General features: G+C 44.4%; 1 protein-coding gene across 1 annotated transcript in view; it reads right to left on the bottom strand.

The window, feature by feature from the left end:
• PCSK2 (proprotein convertase subtilisin/kexin type 2) overlaps positions 1–12,507 on the bottom strand; it is a 317,876-nt gene that overhangs the window by 113,331 nt on the left and 192,038 nt on the right. The window contains exon 5 of the mRNA XM_002710961.6: positions 10,813–10,850. Within this exon, the coding sequence (XP_002711007.1) occupies positions 10,813–10,850 (38 nt within the window). The remainder of the gene's footprint in view (positions 1–10,812; positions 10,851–12,507) is intronic.

Below are 12,507 nucleotides of genomic sequence, written 5' to 3'. Positions count from 1 at the left end.
TTCATCCATAATTCAGGAAAATTCTCTGTTAATGATCTCCTTGGGATATCAGGCCTCCAATGGATTCTCTCATGAGCCAAAGCATTGGGAGACACCATCCTGGTCTTTAAGTTGCTTAAATTTAGTCAAAGAAACAAAACTCCATTAAAGGCCTTTGGGGAATTTGGGGTATGTAAATGATTTTTGTGGGCTACTTTTGCTCTAGGCTTCTTGGCGTAAGCAAAATTCCAGATACAAATCCAATCACTGTTGGCCCAGTATCATATTGAACAATCTTCCAGGTAAATTCCAATGCTGTTACCGATCCAAGGAAACAAGTTCATTTCCCACGTAATAAGCAACCGCTTATTCTTTAAATGCTTTTAAGCATCTTTCCTTTTCTTTTAGGGTTGACTTGGTTGTTTTGAAGGCAGTGGTGTTTTATTTCTGGGATAGCACTGAGCACATTATGTTATTATGTACTTATGTGTGAACTCTCCAAGGGCAGGGCCCAATTTTTCACATTTTATAAATCAGTTCCAGTACAGCATCTTGAACGCTGTAGGAAGTCAATACAGGTCTCTTTAATGTTGCTGGGGTTCAGTGAACAAAAACTAGCCAATTGAGCAATTTGAAAAAATCTATTGGCTAGATTCCCTTCTTTGCTTTTCGCTGTAGCTCTATGTATAGGTCTAAACAAGTAGTTTCATTTTGTTAAACAAGACCAAAGTATGTTCCCATAAAAATGGAAAGTTTCCTCTCGTACACTGGTTGAGTCAGATGATAATTATTTGAGCAGCAGTCTATCAGAATGATTAAAAAAAGTTCTTACTCCCCGTCTGGCCTCCTGGAGAGAAAATGTACACTATGATTTGGTTAGAATTCATGAGGACATTGAAAAAAAATCAGTCTCTCTTTTCATAAGACACAAAGGTTATTTAAGCTTCAATTTCCTATGCAATATTAATGTGCTTATTTAAATATTAATAGGTCTAAAAGCCAGGAGCAACATGTGTGATCAATACTTCATAGCATCTGCGTCATTCAGGGCTGGGGACTGTGCCCATCTCCAGCGGTCACCCTTTCATGGTGGCATCCGCATGCCACCTGGAGCCCTGGTGTGCACACTGCTGCTGAGCCCAAGGCACTTCCTTCAGGCTCAGCACTGGTGCCCCTTCAGAGCTCTCCACGGGGCCCCCTCTTCAGAGACAGCCACCTGTCAGGAGCCATCAAAAGAATGGAAATTGCAAGCCCTTAAGGGTTGGGCTTTTTCACTTTTTGTAAGTACTTCTGTTGGTGAAATAACAACCCCCGGGCATAAACAATGTTCCCAAATTTGAACCAAAACAAAGAGCATCATCTGTACTCTTCCTCTGGGGACCTAATTGCATTTCCACTGGCCTGCGTGGGTTGCAGCCTTACAGAAGAGAAACAGCTATGGTTATCTGCAAGTGGAGGATCCAGCTTGAGAATCATGTTATCTCCAGGCCTTTGGTCATGGGGCCCCAGATTCCACAGTCCCCAGTTCCCTTTGTCAGGGAATTAGGATAGTGGCTTTCACCTAGAAGGTGGCTGAGAGCTGGGAATTAGAGGGTTCTTTGTGCTGGCATTACCCATCTTTATCCATAGAGGGTCATTGTATGATTTGATTCCTGGTTGCACTTGCAGTAGTACTGGCCCATGAATGAATATTCAATGCAATTTAACAAATCTTTGCTAAATTCCTGCTTTACACTGTGTTAAATGTTAAGGAGAAAGAATATATGATCAGAGTACACACTTTCTTACAAAGAGCCAATAATCGAAATGTGATGCAGATGTACATTACTGGTGACTAGCACCATTGAATCAGTAACTGAATGGTATACCTAGGTTTGATTCACAGCTCGGGCTCCTAATTCAAGCTTCCTGCTAATGTGGACCCTGGAAGGCAGCAAGTGATGTCTCAAGCACTTGGGTCCCTGCCACCCATATGGGAGAACTGGATTGAGTTCCTGGCTCATGGCTGCAGCCTATCCTAGTCCTGACTGTTCCAGGCATTTAGGGCATGAACCAGCAGATAGAAGCATCCTTTCTCTCTGCCTCCCAAATAAGTAAACAAAAATTAAAATTGAAACCCATCCACAATTTTCCATAATATGCATTTCCCATGAAGTTTTTGAAGACCATATGTCTCATATGTCAAGCATATATAACACGAAGTATTTCCATAGCTTATGACTCTACAGTGCAGCTGGGAGACAGGTGATCTAGTCCAGGCAGCTCTGCTCATCTCAGCAAGGCTTGCTTGTTTCTGAGGGCTGAGGTTTGGCTGGTGTTGCTGGGGTTCCGCCAGGCAGCTCTGCTTCCTGCTGTAGTGCATCAAGCTGCGGCAGCAGGGGTCGCCCTTCTCCACGTCTCGCTCCTCCTCCCGGCTCCAGTGGGCTAGCCTAGACAAGCTCTTCTAATGGTGATCGAAGAGGTCTGGTAGCACATGCGGGAACCCACACGGCCTCTTGAACAGGCTCCAGACTGGCACACTGCCATTTCTGTATTACTGCTTGCTATGTTTTGTTCCTACACATAATGAAGGGGTCTTTAAAAAACTTCATGGAAAATGTGAATTATGAAAAAACCTATGCATGGATTTCAAATTGTTTTTGCACCAAAATAAACATCTTTAAATTTCATTTTTCTGCAAGCATTTTAAAATATCCTTGTACATATCTAGGATAAAGCTTAATTTGTAAATTAGGAATAGTAAGAGATTAACAATAACTAACAATAAAATGTAACAATTATAATAATATGCTGTAGCAAAAGTTGTGTGAATGTGGTCTGCCTCCCAACAACTCTTATTGTACTGTATTCATCCTTGTTGTGATGATTTGAGATGATACACTGATGCCATGAAATGAGGTGAGTGACATAGGCACTGTGATGTAGCATTAGGCTTCTAAATAAAAGCTACCTGAATCCAAGCACTGTGATATCACAACATGGATCAGGTTACCAAGACAGCTATCAAGAGACTAGTGGGTGGGTAGTGCATACAGCATGGATACACTGAACAAAGAAATGGTTCCTGTCTCTGGCAGGATGGAGCTGGCCAAGTTCAAGATTTTCATTATGCTTTTCAGAGTGGTGCGCACTAAAACACTTTAGAGCTGTTCATTTCTGAGTCTCTGTTTAATGTTTTTGAATTGCAGTTGACCATGGGTAACTGAAACCAGAGGAAGAAAAACAGTAGGCAAGAGGGCGTATACTATATATTATTACTCTAAGTAAGTCACAGGGACCAACCTAAAGTCAAGGGAGTAGGACAAATACGTCACCCCTTTTGATGGAGGCTCTGGAAACCTTCCTGGCAGAAGGTGAAGCTGCAGGTCTGGGGAAGGACACGGAGGTGGAGTCAACACAGTCTTCTATGTTGGATGCACTCAAGAATTCAAGGAGAAACTCAAGGAAGAGTGTATGGATCTGGGCAGACAGTCAGCAAGGGATCCTGGAGTTGCCCAGAGCTGCCTCACAGTCCCTAGGGCCAGAGCAACCCATTCTCCTAAGAGTCTGGGCCTCCCACTGTTGGCCTGGACACAACCTCATTTGGAGAAACTGCTGCCTTCCAAACCCACCTTGGGGATTAGCCCTCCCTGATGAGTCTCCATGAATATCCTTTTAGCTCAGAGATCTGTGACGGAGCAGAGGACATACAACAGAAGTGCTGCGTCCTCTGGGGCATCCTTCGTCACTGAGCCCCTGGCCGGCAGCAGTGGGTCTTCTCTTTTCCTCTCGCTTCTCTTTACTTGGATGCTATTTTTCAAGCCTTTGAGATTTATTTTGGTATCTTCTGCTTTTTGGCCTGAACGCTGCCTGCCTTAGAATCATACACTTAGCCTGGATGAGACACCCGTTTTATCTCTTTTGATGCCTCTGAGCTTCCTGGGAAGTACACTGAGACCTGAGACGGGTGTGTTGAGGCACATCCCTGCTTCTTTTCCATCAGAGTGACCTGAAATTGTGCAGGATTGCCATCTGGATTCTTTGGAGAAGGAAATTAATGTTTATTGAGCATGTATTATGTGCCAGGCCCAATGTACATCACATCAATTATATCCCACCACAAACATGACAACACATTAATTTTGCTCATTTCATAAATGATCAAATTAAAGCTTTAATATTCTAGGTTAAGGCTGCACATCGATGAGTTAAGGAGCCAGGATTTATATGTGAGCTTGACTCAGTTTCCACTGTCGTCATACTGTCAGAATCAGACCATTGCTTGCTGACTGATTTCCAACTATCAGTGTATGTAGCTTTTTGCCTGAAGACTCTCTGGCTGATGGACCCTATTCTGCTTGCTTATAAAACAGACAAGAAGAGGACATACTTCCAGGAATTATTCCATTTCTCCTCGCTTCACCCCTGCTCCTGGGTGGCAGCTCTCTGCCAGTGATTGACAGGAGTCGGTGAGGCTCTGTCTGCACTGCTTCCCTGGATCCTGCAGAGAGAGCAGCTCCTGCTGTTCTCAGTGGTCTGGTCACAGACCTTTCCCGCTGCCCTTCCTTTCTGGTTTCACTTCACTTCTCCCTGCCTGATGATTCTTGGGATCTCCTCACAAATGAACGACTTGCCTTCCAGCCTGGTCTCATGGTCTGTGTCTGAGAAAACCCTGACACACAGCAGGAAGACTCTCCTTGGGTTTTCACAGATCTGCCAGCTTTATCAAAACAGCTTTGGAAGCAAAGTAGTAGAGGTTTTGCCTCCTCTCTCCTCCAGTTCTGCAAGCTGCCCCTTCAGCCATAGCCCTTGTTCTTTTTTTTTTTTTTTAAGATTTTATTTATTTTATTTGAGAGTTAGAGTTACAGACAGTGATAGGCAGAGACAGAGAGAAAGGTCTTCCTTCTGTTGGTTCACTCCCCAAACAGCTGCAATGACCGGAGCTGTGCCAATCCGAAGCCAGGACCAAGGTGCTTTTTCCTGGTCTCCCACGTGGGTGCAGAGGCCCAAGGACTTGGGCCATCTTCTACTGCTTTCCCAGGCCATAGCAGAGAGCTAGACTGGAAGAGGGGCAGCCGGGACTCAAACTGGTGCCCACATGGGATGCCGGTGCCACAGGCGGAGGATTAACCTATTGTGCCACGGTGCTGGCCCCAAGCCCTTGTTCTTAAAGAAGTTTCCCTCTGCTACGGTTGCAACATGATTTAGCCCCCAAATTCATGCAAGAAGTTTAAATCCCAAAGTCATGAATCAATGGTACTATAAGGGTGGAATCACCCCAACTATGTAACTAGTGTCTAGGAAGTGGGCTTATTCCTTAGGTCACTGGAATTCTGCACGCAGAAGGAAGATCTGGGGAGAGGGAGTTAGAGAAACCTGAGTTTGGGCCCAGCCACTTTACTTCCTGGCTCACCACATGACTCTTCTGCAGATACTTGACCATTGCACCACCCTCATCAGAGGCCAAACCAATGTGGTCATCCGATCTTGGACTTGAACCTCCCAAACTGTGAGTTAGATAAACTTTTCTCTTTATAAAGTTAGTTGCCAAATTGATCTTCTGTACATAAAGATAATTGAAAATGAATCCTGATGCGAATGGAATGGGAGAGGGAGCAGGAGATGGGAGGGTTGCAGGTGGGAGGGAAGTTATGGGGGGGCATTGTAATCCATAAGCTGTACTTTGGAAATTTATATTTATTAAATAAAAGTTAAAAAAGTTAGTTGCCTCAGATATTTCATTGTAGTAATGACAAGTTGAACTCCAGAGGCTTGGAGTATCACCACAATCATAAAGCGGCAGCCATCCCTGTACTGTGGGACACATGGTGAAGAGAAGGACAACTGCCCAACAGACCTGCCCCTCACCTCAGAAGCACAGCTCACACACCTGCATCCTTGCTGCCCTGCAGGCGGCTTCATAGGGTGCTTGCTTTTTTGTGTCTCTCTTCCTCTGGGGCTTGCACACGCATGGTCACTGTACTTCTTGAGTGAGAGAAACTATCCAAACCATTTGTGTGATGGGCACAGAGGGATCTCCTTGGAATGCTCTACAATAGAATCTTGGCCAGTACTCTATGTTATTACTACTGGGGTAGAAAAGGAGACTTTTAATTAGTTAGAATAGGGAACATTTCCCAGCGGGACAGGATCCCTCAGATTAAATTTCAAATAGAGGAATAATACAGGTGGCTATTATTATCCTTTGTGCCTAACACTCAGCAGATTCAATGTAGGCTTGCTGAATTAAATTAACACTAACTACTTATATTTATATATTGATTTTCAGTTTTCAAAGTATTATAATTCTCAGTTTAGTGGAAAGAACACTGGACTGCCAGTATACCCTGCTTCCTCTCTTAATACATGGAAAATAATTTTGCTTTGGAAAAGATTTTGCCTGGTTTTATTACGTAGAAAAAAATTTTGAAGACCCTCAGGGACAGTTTTCACTGAAAATAAGTCAGTAACAGGAAGGATGTTATTTGACACAGAACATTTCTGATTATTTAAACCTTTAATACATTTCCAAGGTATCTGTAGCAGATGTTGCTACATACTTGTTTGGCCTAACACTCTCCATTCCCCTGTACCATATGAAGGCATATCAAAGAGCCTTTATGTATTTGAAAGGCAGAGAGACAGAGAACAATAAGAAAAAAGAAGGAGAGGGAGAGGGAGAGGGGGAAGGAAGGGGGAGGAATGAGAGAGAGGGAGAGAGAGGGAGAGAGAGAGAGAATATCTTTTATCCACTGGTTTAATACCCAAGTGTTCCAACAGCCAGGTCTGGGGCAAGCCAAAGACAGGAGCCAGGACTCCATTATGGAGTGGCAGGGGCCCAAGAACTTGGGCCATCTTCCACTGCCTTCCCAGGCACATTAGCAGGAAGCTGTATTGGAAGCAGGGTAGCTGGGACTTGAACAGGCACTCTGATAATGGGATGCTAGCATCACAAGCAGTTGCTTAACCAACTGCTACACAACTCCAGCCCCAAGTGATTGCTTCTCTGCCACCCACATGGGAGACCTTGATTGAGTAACCTGGCTCCAAAGGGCCATTGTGTACATGTGGAGAATGAACCAGCAGGTGAGAAATCTGTATCTCTCAAATAAAGAAATAAGAAAAAATATTATTAAAAATTTGTGGAAAAACAGAATTAAAACACGTTTATTTTGATGCAAAAATTGAAATCCATGCATATGAGGAGTCTTTAAAACATTCACGAAAATTAGTGTATTATGAAAAATCTACCCATGAATTTCAACATTTTTTGTACCAAAATGAACTCATATTTTAATTCCATTTTTAAATGAAAATTCTGAAGTTTATTTGTATCCCTTTGCCAAGAACATTCTCCCTGGCTGTGGGGAGACGGGAAGTGTGTGATGTTCACATCCTGTGGGATCAGCCCGCAACCAACAACCAATGGAGTTGGTGTAAAAATAGCCCTGCTTTCCTGGTATCTCCTCCCAGGGGAGATCACTTGACACAAAGTTCTACACCAAGGGGTGGTGTTCCAGCTGTCAGCTATGGTTTAATGACACAGGGGTGATTGCCTTCTCTGCCTCATCCCCACTCCTCTAACCCTGCTTCCTGGGACCACCTCCCATACAGACTACTTGCATGCAAACTCTTCTTTCAGGATCTGCTTCTGAGGAAACCCAAGCAAAAACTTTCCCCAAAGCACCTTTCCCTAGAAGGGCACCGGGTGAGCTCATTCAAGCCATTAAGTCACTCAACAAGGTGTGACGCTGCCTGCTAATCCTTTGCTCAAACAATTTTCCAGTCTATCACTGTCCACCGACTTCAGTGCTCTCCTGGGCAGGTCTGCTCCACTTGCCAGCCTCATTCTGTTAATGATAGTGTAAAATTTTTAATTGAAAATAAAGAAGATAAATGTGCTTAGTAGCATCACTCTCAACACTACACAGCTGTGAGAGAGACTCTGTGATGGAAAAAACCAGCTGGTCCAGGCTCTGCACTGATGAATTTCAGAATGAGATATTTGAGTGTTTGTTTTCCTCACCTTTATGAAGGAGGTGAGAACTTAGTTATATTTGACTGTATATAAATTCCTCATAAGATTCCTAGAGCTAGATAACTGTTGACCACTCAGGTCTAGATAGAAATGGTCAGGATGAACACTTTTGTGCAGAAATCACGTTTTCTATTCAATTATTAGGTGTTATCTAGGTTAAACTTCGGGTAGCCCTTGATGTCTCTTCAACAACACCCCTGACAAACTGCCACTAACTCTCACTTTGAACACTGGCAGATATGGAGAACACACCACTTCCATTTATTTACTAACCTTACTCACTAGACAGTTCTTCCTTTAACTGAATTAAAGTTTTCCACACATGGTTCCAACCAATGGTGGGAATTTTCTTGCGAGAAATTCCTGAGCAAGTAGAATGCCTTAGCCCACATGGAGAATTTGAAATATTTGAAAACCTAATGTCTCTCTAAAATTTTCTTCCTTCCAGGATAAACATTTCCAGTTATTTCTGCTCTCCTTAGCAAGCTGCGGTTTGGAGTCCCTCTATCCACCCTACCATGTCACTCTCTGTCACCTTCTTTCTTGGAGTGAGACACCTAATGGAAACAACCTACTTGTCCAACACTTGGGGATTAGAATGTTTAAATAAATGATAGTAGTCGGAAATATGATGTAGCTCTTGAAATTGTGTCTTGAAGCACATTTAATACTATAAAAATGGTCATCACAGATCAAATAGACAGGGACCTAGCAGACATGCAAAAAGGATCCAGTTTCACAAAGAAATATACACATAGAAAGGAAAGGCCCAAATATTAAGGATAGTCATATTATGATTAGTTTTGAATCTTAACACTTTTCCAAATTTCCTACAGGGAACATGTATTTTTTTTTAATTAGCAAAAGTGTTTTTGGAAAAGAAACAAAGAAATAGCCCTCACTATATTCTGATGTTGGAGATCCAAGCACAGCCAGTACCCCTCAATTTGGATGCTTCACTTCTCAATTTCAGATAAAGTTTTTGATGGATCACACTAACCACCAACACTGAACTTGCAGTTCATCAGACCTGGGAGGACTTTTGTTTTTCGCCCTGTGTCAATGAGTGTCCCTTTTTAACCTGGTCACTGGTATTGGAGCAGCCTGCCAGCAAACACCAGGGCTGGATGAGAAGGGAAGGGTGCAGAGGTCAGTTTCAGTGTCCATGGCCTTGGTGGGGCAGGGCTGTGTGTGCAGGAGGGAGGTCATGAAACATCAGCTTTCCAAACCCCTGGACAGACACCCCACCCTAGCGTCCTCCAAGTGGTAAGGCTGAGCAGTTCTGTTTTGGGAAGGTGAGCAGGACCCTGTGAGGATGCTCCATGAGCTCTCTGTTCCAGAGATGCAGTGGACCACTGTGCACCTTGGGTAGATGGCTCAGAATATCAGAGCCTTGCAATATACATGCTTCCCAGTCTCCTCTGCAGAGACACTCCCTGGGATCCGTTTGTGGGAAACATTGGGAAAGAGAGCAGCACTGGAAGAGCCAGTCAAGGCCAGGAGTGTGGAGCTGACGCTGTCCATAAAAATCCATAGGCAGTTTTTCATTGTTCTCGCTACAGGAGTGGATTCTAGCCACTGGGGATATAGCTTTGGCTTTCTTCCTTTCTCTCTGGACTGTGGTACTGATTCATTCAATTTTTTTAATATTAAAAAAGATGCTCAGCTCAATTTGTACTCTTTTGACTTATAAGATCTATAGAGTAAGCAGAAAAACTTTGGTATCAACGATTCCTCATGCCCAGAACGCTAAATACACAAAAAACCTCTACTTTCTTTTGGCAAAGTAGACACATACGCTGTTCACAGCAAAGGACCCGAGTGTCAACTCCACACATTTTTGCTTATTAACCGTCCTTCCAACCATCTAAGCCTTGTTCCCCTAAATATGAGTCTCTTTAGATACTAAGATAACATTTTTTTATCCCAAGGTTTGGAGTTCCTAGAAATATAGCTTAGCTGAAGTCAGGAGAATTTTTAGAGGGTATGCCATGGCTCGAGTACTGTACTCCCTGGGGTTGGAATAAATGGGTGGATGATGTTTAAAAGCTTGGTGGTTTTCATCAGGAACCCAGCATGTGCCCTGCTTGATCAAATGTGAACGTGTGTGGTTATAGTTGAGCAGTGTGTGCTACGATTCTCCGCTGACACTTATTTGTTGAGGGCTACTAAACAGGATGCTCAGTGTTGTGGGGAAGAAAAGTATGCAGTGGTCCTATGCAGTGTTCTTACTCTCATGAAGTGAAGATCGTAATGTGAGTTGCTGTAGTTTTTGGCTTTTTGTCTTCAGTTTTGCCCAGCAAGAACCTAAATGGCTTATTTCCACCCTTCAATTCAATACTGTCAGCTAGAGTCGCTTTATGCCTTGCCAAGTCTCTCTCTTCTTTGCACTTTCCTCTACATATTTTCTTGGCACTCTGTTCTTACAGACTTCAAGTTTTTTTCCTTTCTTTTCTTCTCACAAAGCCATTGTCAAACCTGCTGCCAGGCCCCAGGCCTTGTTCATTTGCTTTCTGGCCTCAGCGGTGGCTCTAACAATTTGGGCACTTCTAATGTCTATGTGTGCTGTGTGCACATGTTTGTGAATGCATGGGTTCCTGTGTGCATGCATGTGTGCCTGAATGAATATGTTTCTACCTTATTGGATACATGTGCACATATATGCAATATGCATGCATGTACCCGATACGTTCCTGTGCATGCTTGTGTGCACACACGTGTGTGAGTGTGTATATACATGGGTATGTTCCCAGTAACCAGGGACACCAAGACTTAAGACAAACACATTTCTCCCTCCAAGGTCACCTTGTACTTACATAGTTGGAGGCCAGGTCCGGGTGGAGATAGTCAATCCCTGTGAAAAGACAACAAGACAGGAACCAAAGATTAGTGCTGCACACTGTGTCCTAGCAGAGCTGCCCAAGGAAGCAGTGTCTGTACCCAGCTGGGGCCAGGGCAATGCCACAGTCATGGGCACTGGTCCCTGAGCCCCTATCCTGGTGTTTTCCTTTCTGTGTGAAGATAGGCTGCTCTGCTTGCGTCTGTCTAGCTGCTCCCAGACACACTTCAGAGGAGTGAAGCCAATTAGTGCCTGGAGCCCTGGGATAACACTTCCAACACGAATGTCAGTACTAAGGGGCTTAGTGACCGCAAGATGGATGGCTCCTCAGAGCGGTGATCTAAAAGAGATTTGTAGAAATCCTGGCACTTTGAAAGCACCGACTGGCATTTCTTCTGAAATGAAACTGGCCGTGGGGAGGCAACACAATTATTATTTCACAAAGCACGGGCAGCAGTGGATTAGGAGAGCACAGTTGGGCATGGAAACAAGGGGAGGAATGCAGCTCGGGGGAGAAAATCCATTAGGCAGAGGGCAAATGGATTCCAGCAAGGGGTTCCCAGCTGGGAGCTCAGGCTTGTCTCTTTCCAGGAAACCAGAGGCCTCAGACCTCTCAGCAGGAAGCCTGCGCTTCCTCCTGAATGTGGGCCTGTCTTGTTGCCCAGAGTTGTTCCAAGGGTTGAACCATGATCTGTGAGCACCGCTGAGCTCCCTCAGGCCCTTGGACCTCAGAAAGCACTGAGAGACTCCAAGGGCAACTGCAAAGCCCTCATTTGGGTCTGCAGAAATACTTAGGAAGGTTCTTCAAAAAGTTTGTGGAAAATCCGTGGTATTAAAAAAAAACTATGCCTGGATGTCAAAACTTTGGCACCAAAATAAACTTATCTTTTAATTCCATTTTTCCATGAACTTTTTGAAGTGCCCTCGTAATCTTTGCAGGATTTATACCTCAGCATCTAGCACTGGGAGACACAGGGCAGGTGCCTGAGACCTCCTAGCACAAGGGCTATGAGTTTAGGTTTTTGCTGTCAAGGATCACAGTTGGAGTCCTGAACACCCAATCACTGGCAGTGAGACTCTGGGTGGGCTGCTTGCCCTCTTTGTGCTTGTTTTCCTTCTTTTTTTAATTTTTAAAGAGAAAGAGGGAAGGTGGGGGGGGAGAGGGAGAGAGAAGAGTGAGAGCGGGCGAGCGAGAGAGAAATATCTTCCATCTACTGGACCCTTCCCCAGATGGATGCAATAGCCAGCATTTGGTCAGGCCAAATCCAGGAGCCAAGAGCTTCTGCCAGGTCTTCCACATCAGTAGTAGGGGCCCAAATGCCTCGGCCACCTCCACTGCCCTTCCCAGGCCACTAGCAGGGAAGCTGGATCAGAAGCCGGGAAGTGAGCCAGGGACCACATGGGATGCCAGGGCTGCAAGCTGCAGCTGTGCTTGCTTTCTTGCCATCGGAGCAAGAATTAAAGGAGCCAGTGCATGTGGCTTATCTCAGGGGCTGTTGCACTTAATAACCATATAAGGATGCAGTACTTAAAAGCCAAAGTATCATGAAATGCTCCCTGTAGCAGGCAACTGCACTGCGTGCTAAGGCTGTGCTACCATGGCAGCTTTGCCCTGAAGAAAGGAACTTGGATTAGGGCACAAAGTTTGTGGCAAAATGGGCATTAATTTTCC

Source organism: Oryctolagus cuniculus, chromosome 11 (genome assembly GCF_051225735.1).
Source record: "Oryctolagus cuniculus isolate XC-2025 breed Fujian yellow rabbit chromosome 11, ASM5122573v1, whole genome shotgun sequence".
In the NCBI taxonomy this organism is placed as follows: domain Eukaryota; kingdom Metazoa; phylum Chordata; class Mammalia; order Lagomorpha; family Leporidae; genus Oryctolagus; species Oryctolagus cuniculus.
Note: the sequence above shows the minus strand (reverse complement) of the source record. Positions and strands in the feature narration are given on the sequence as shown.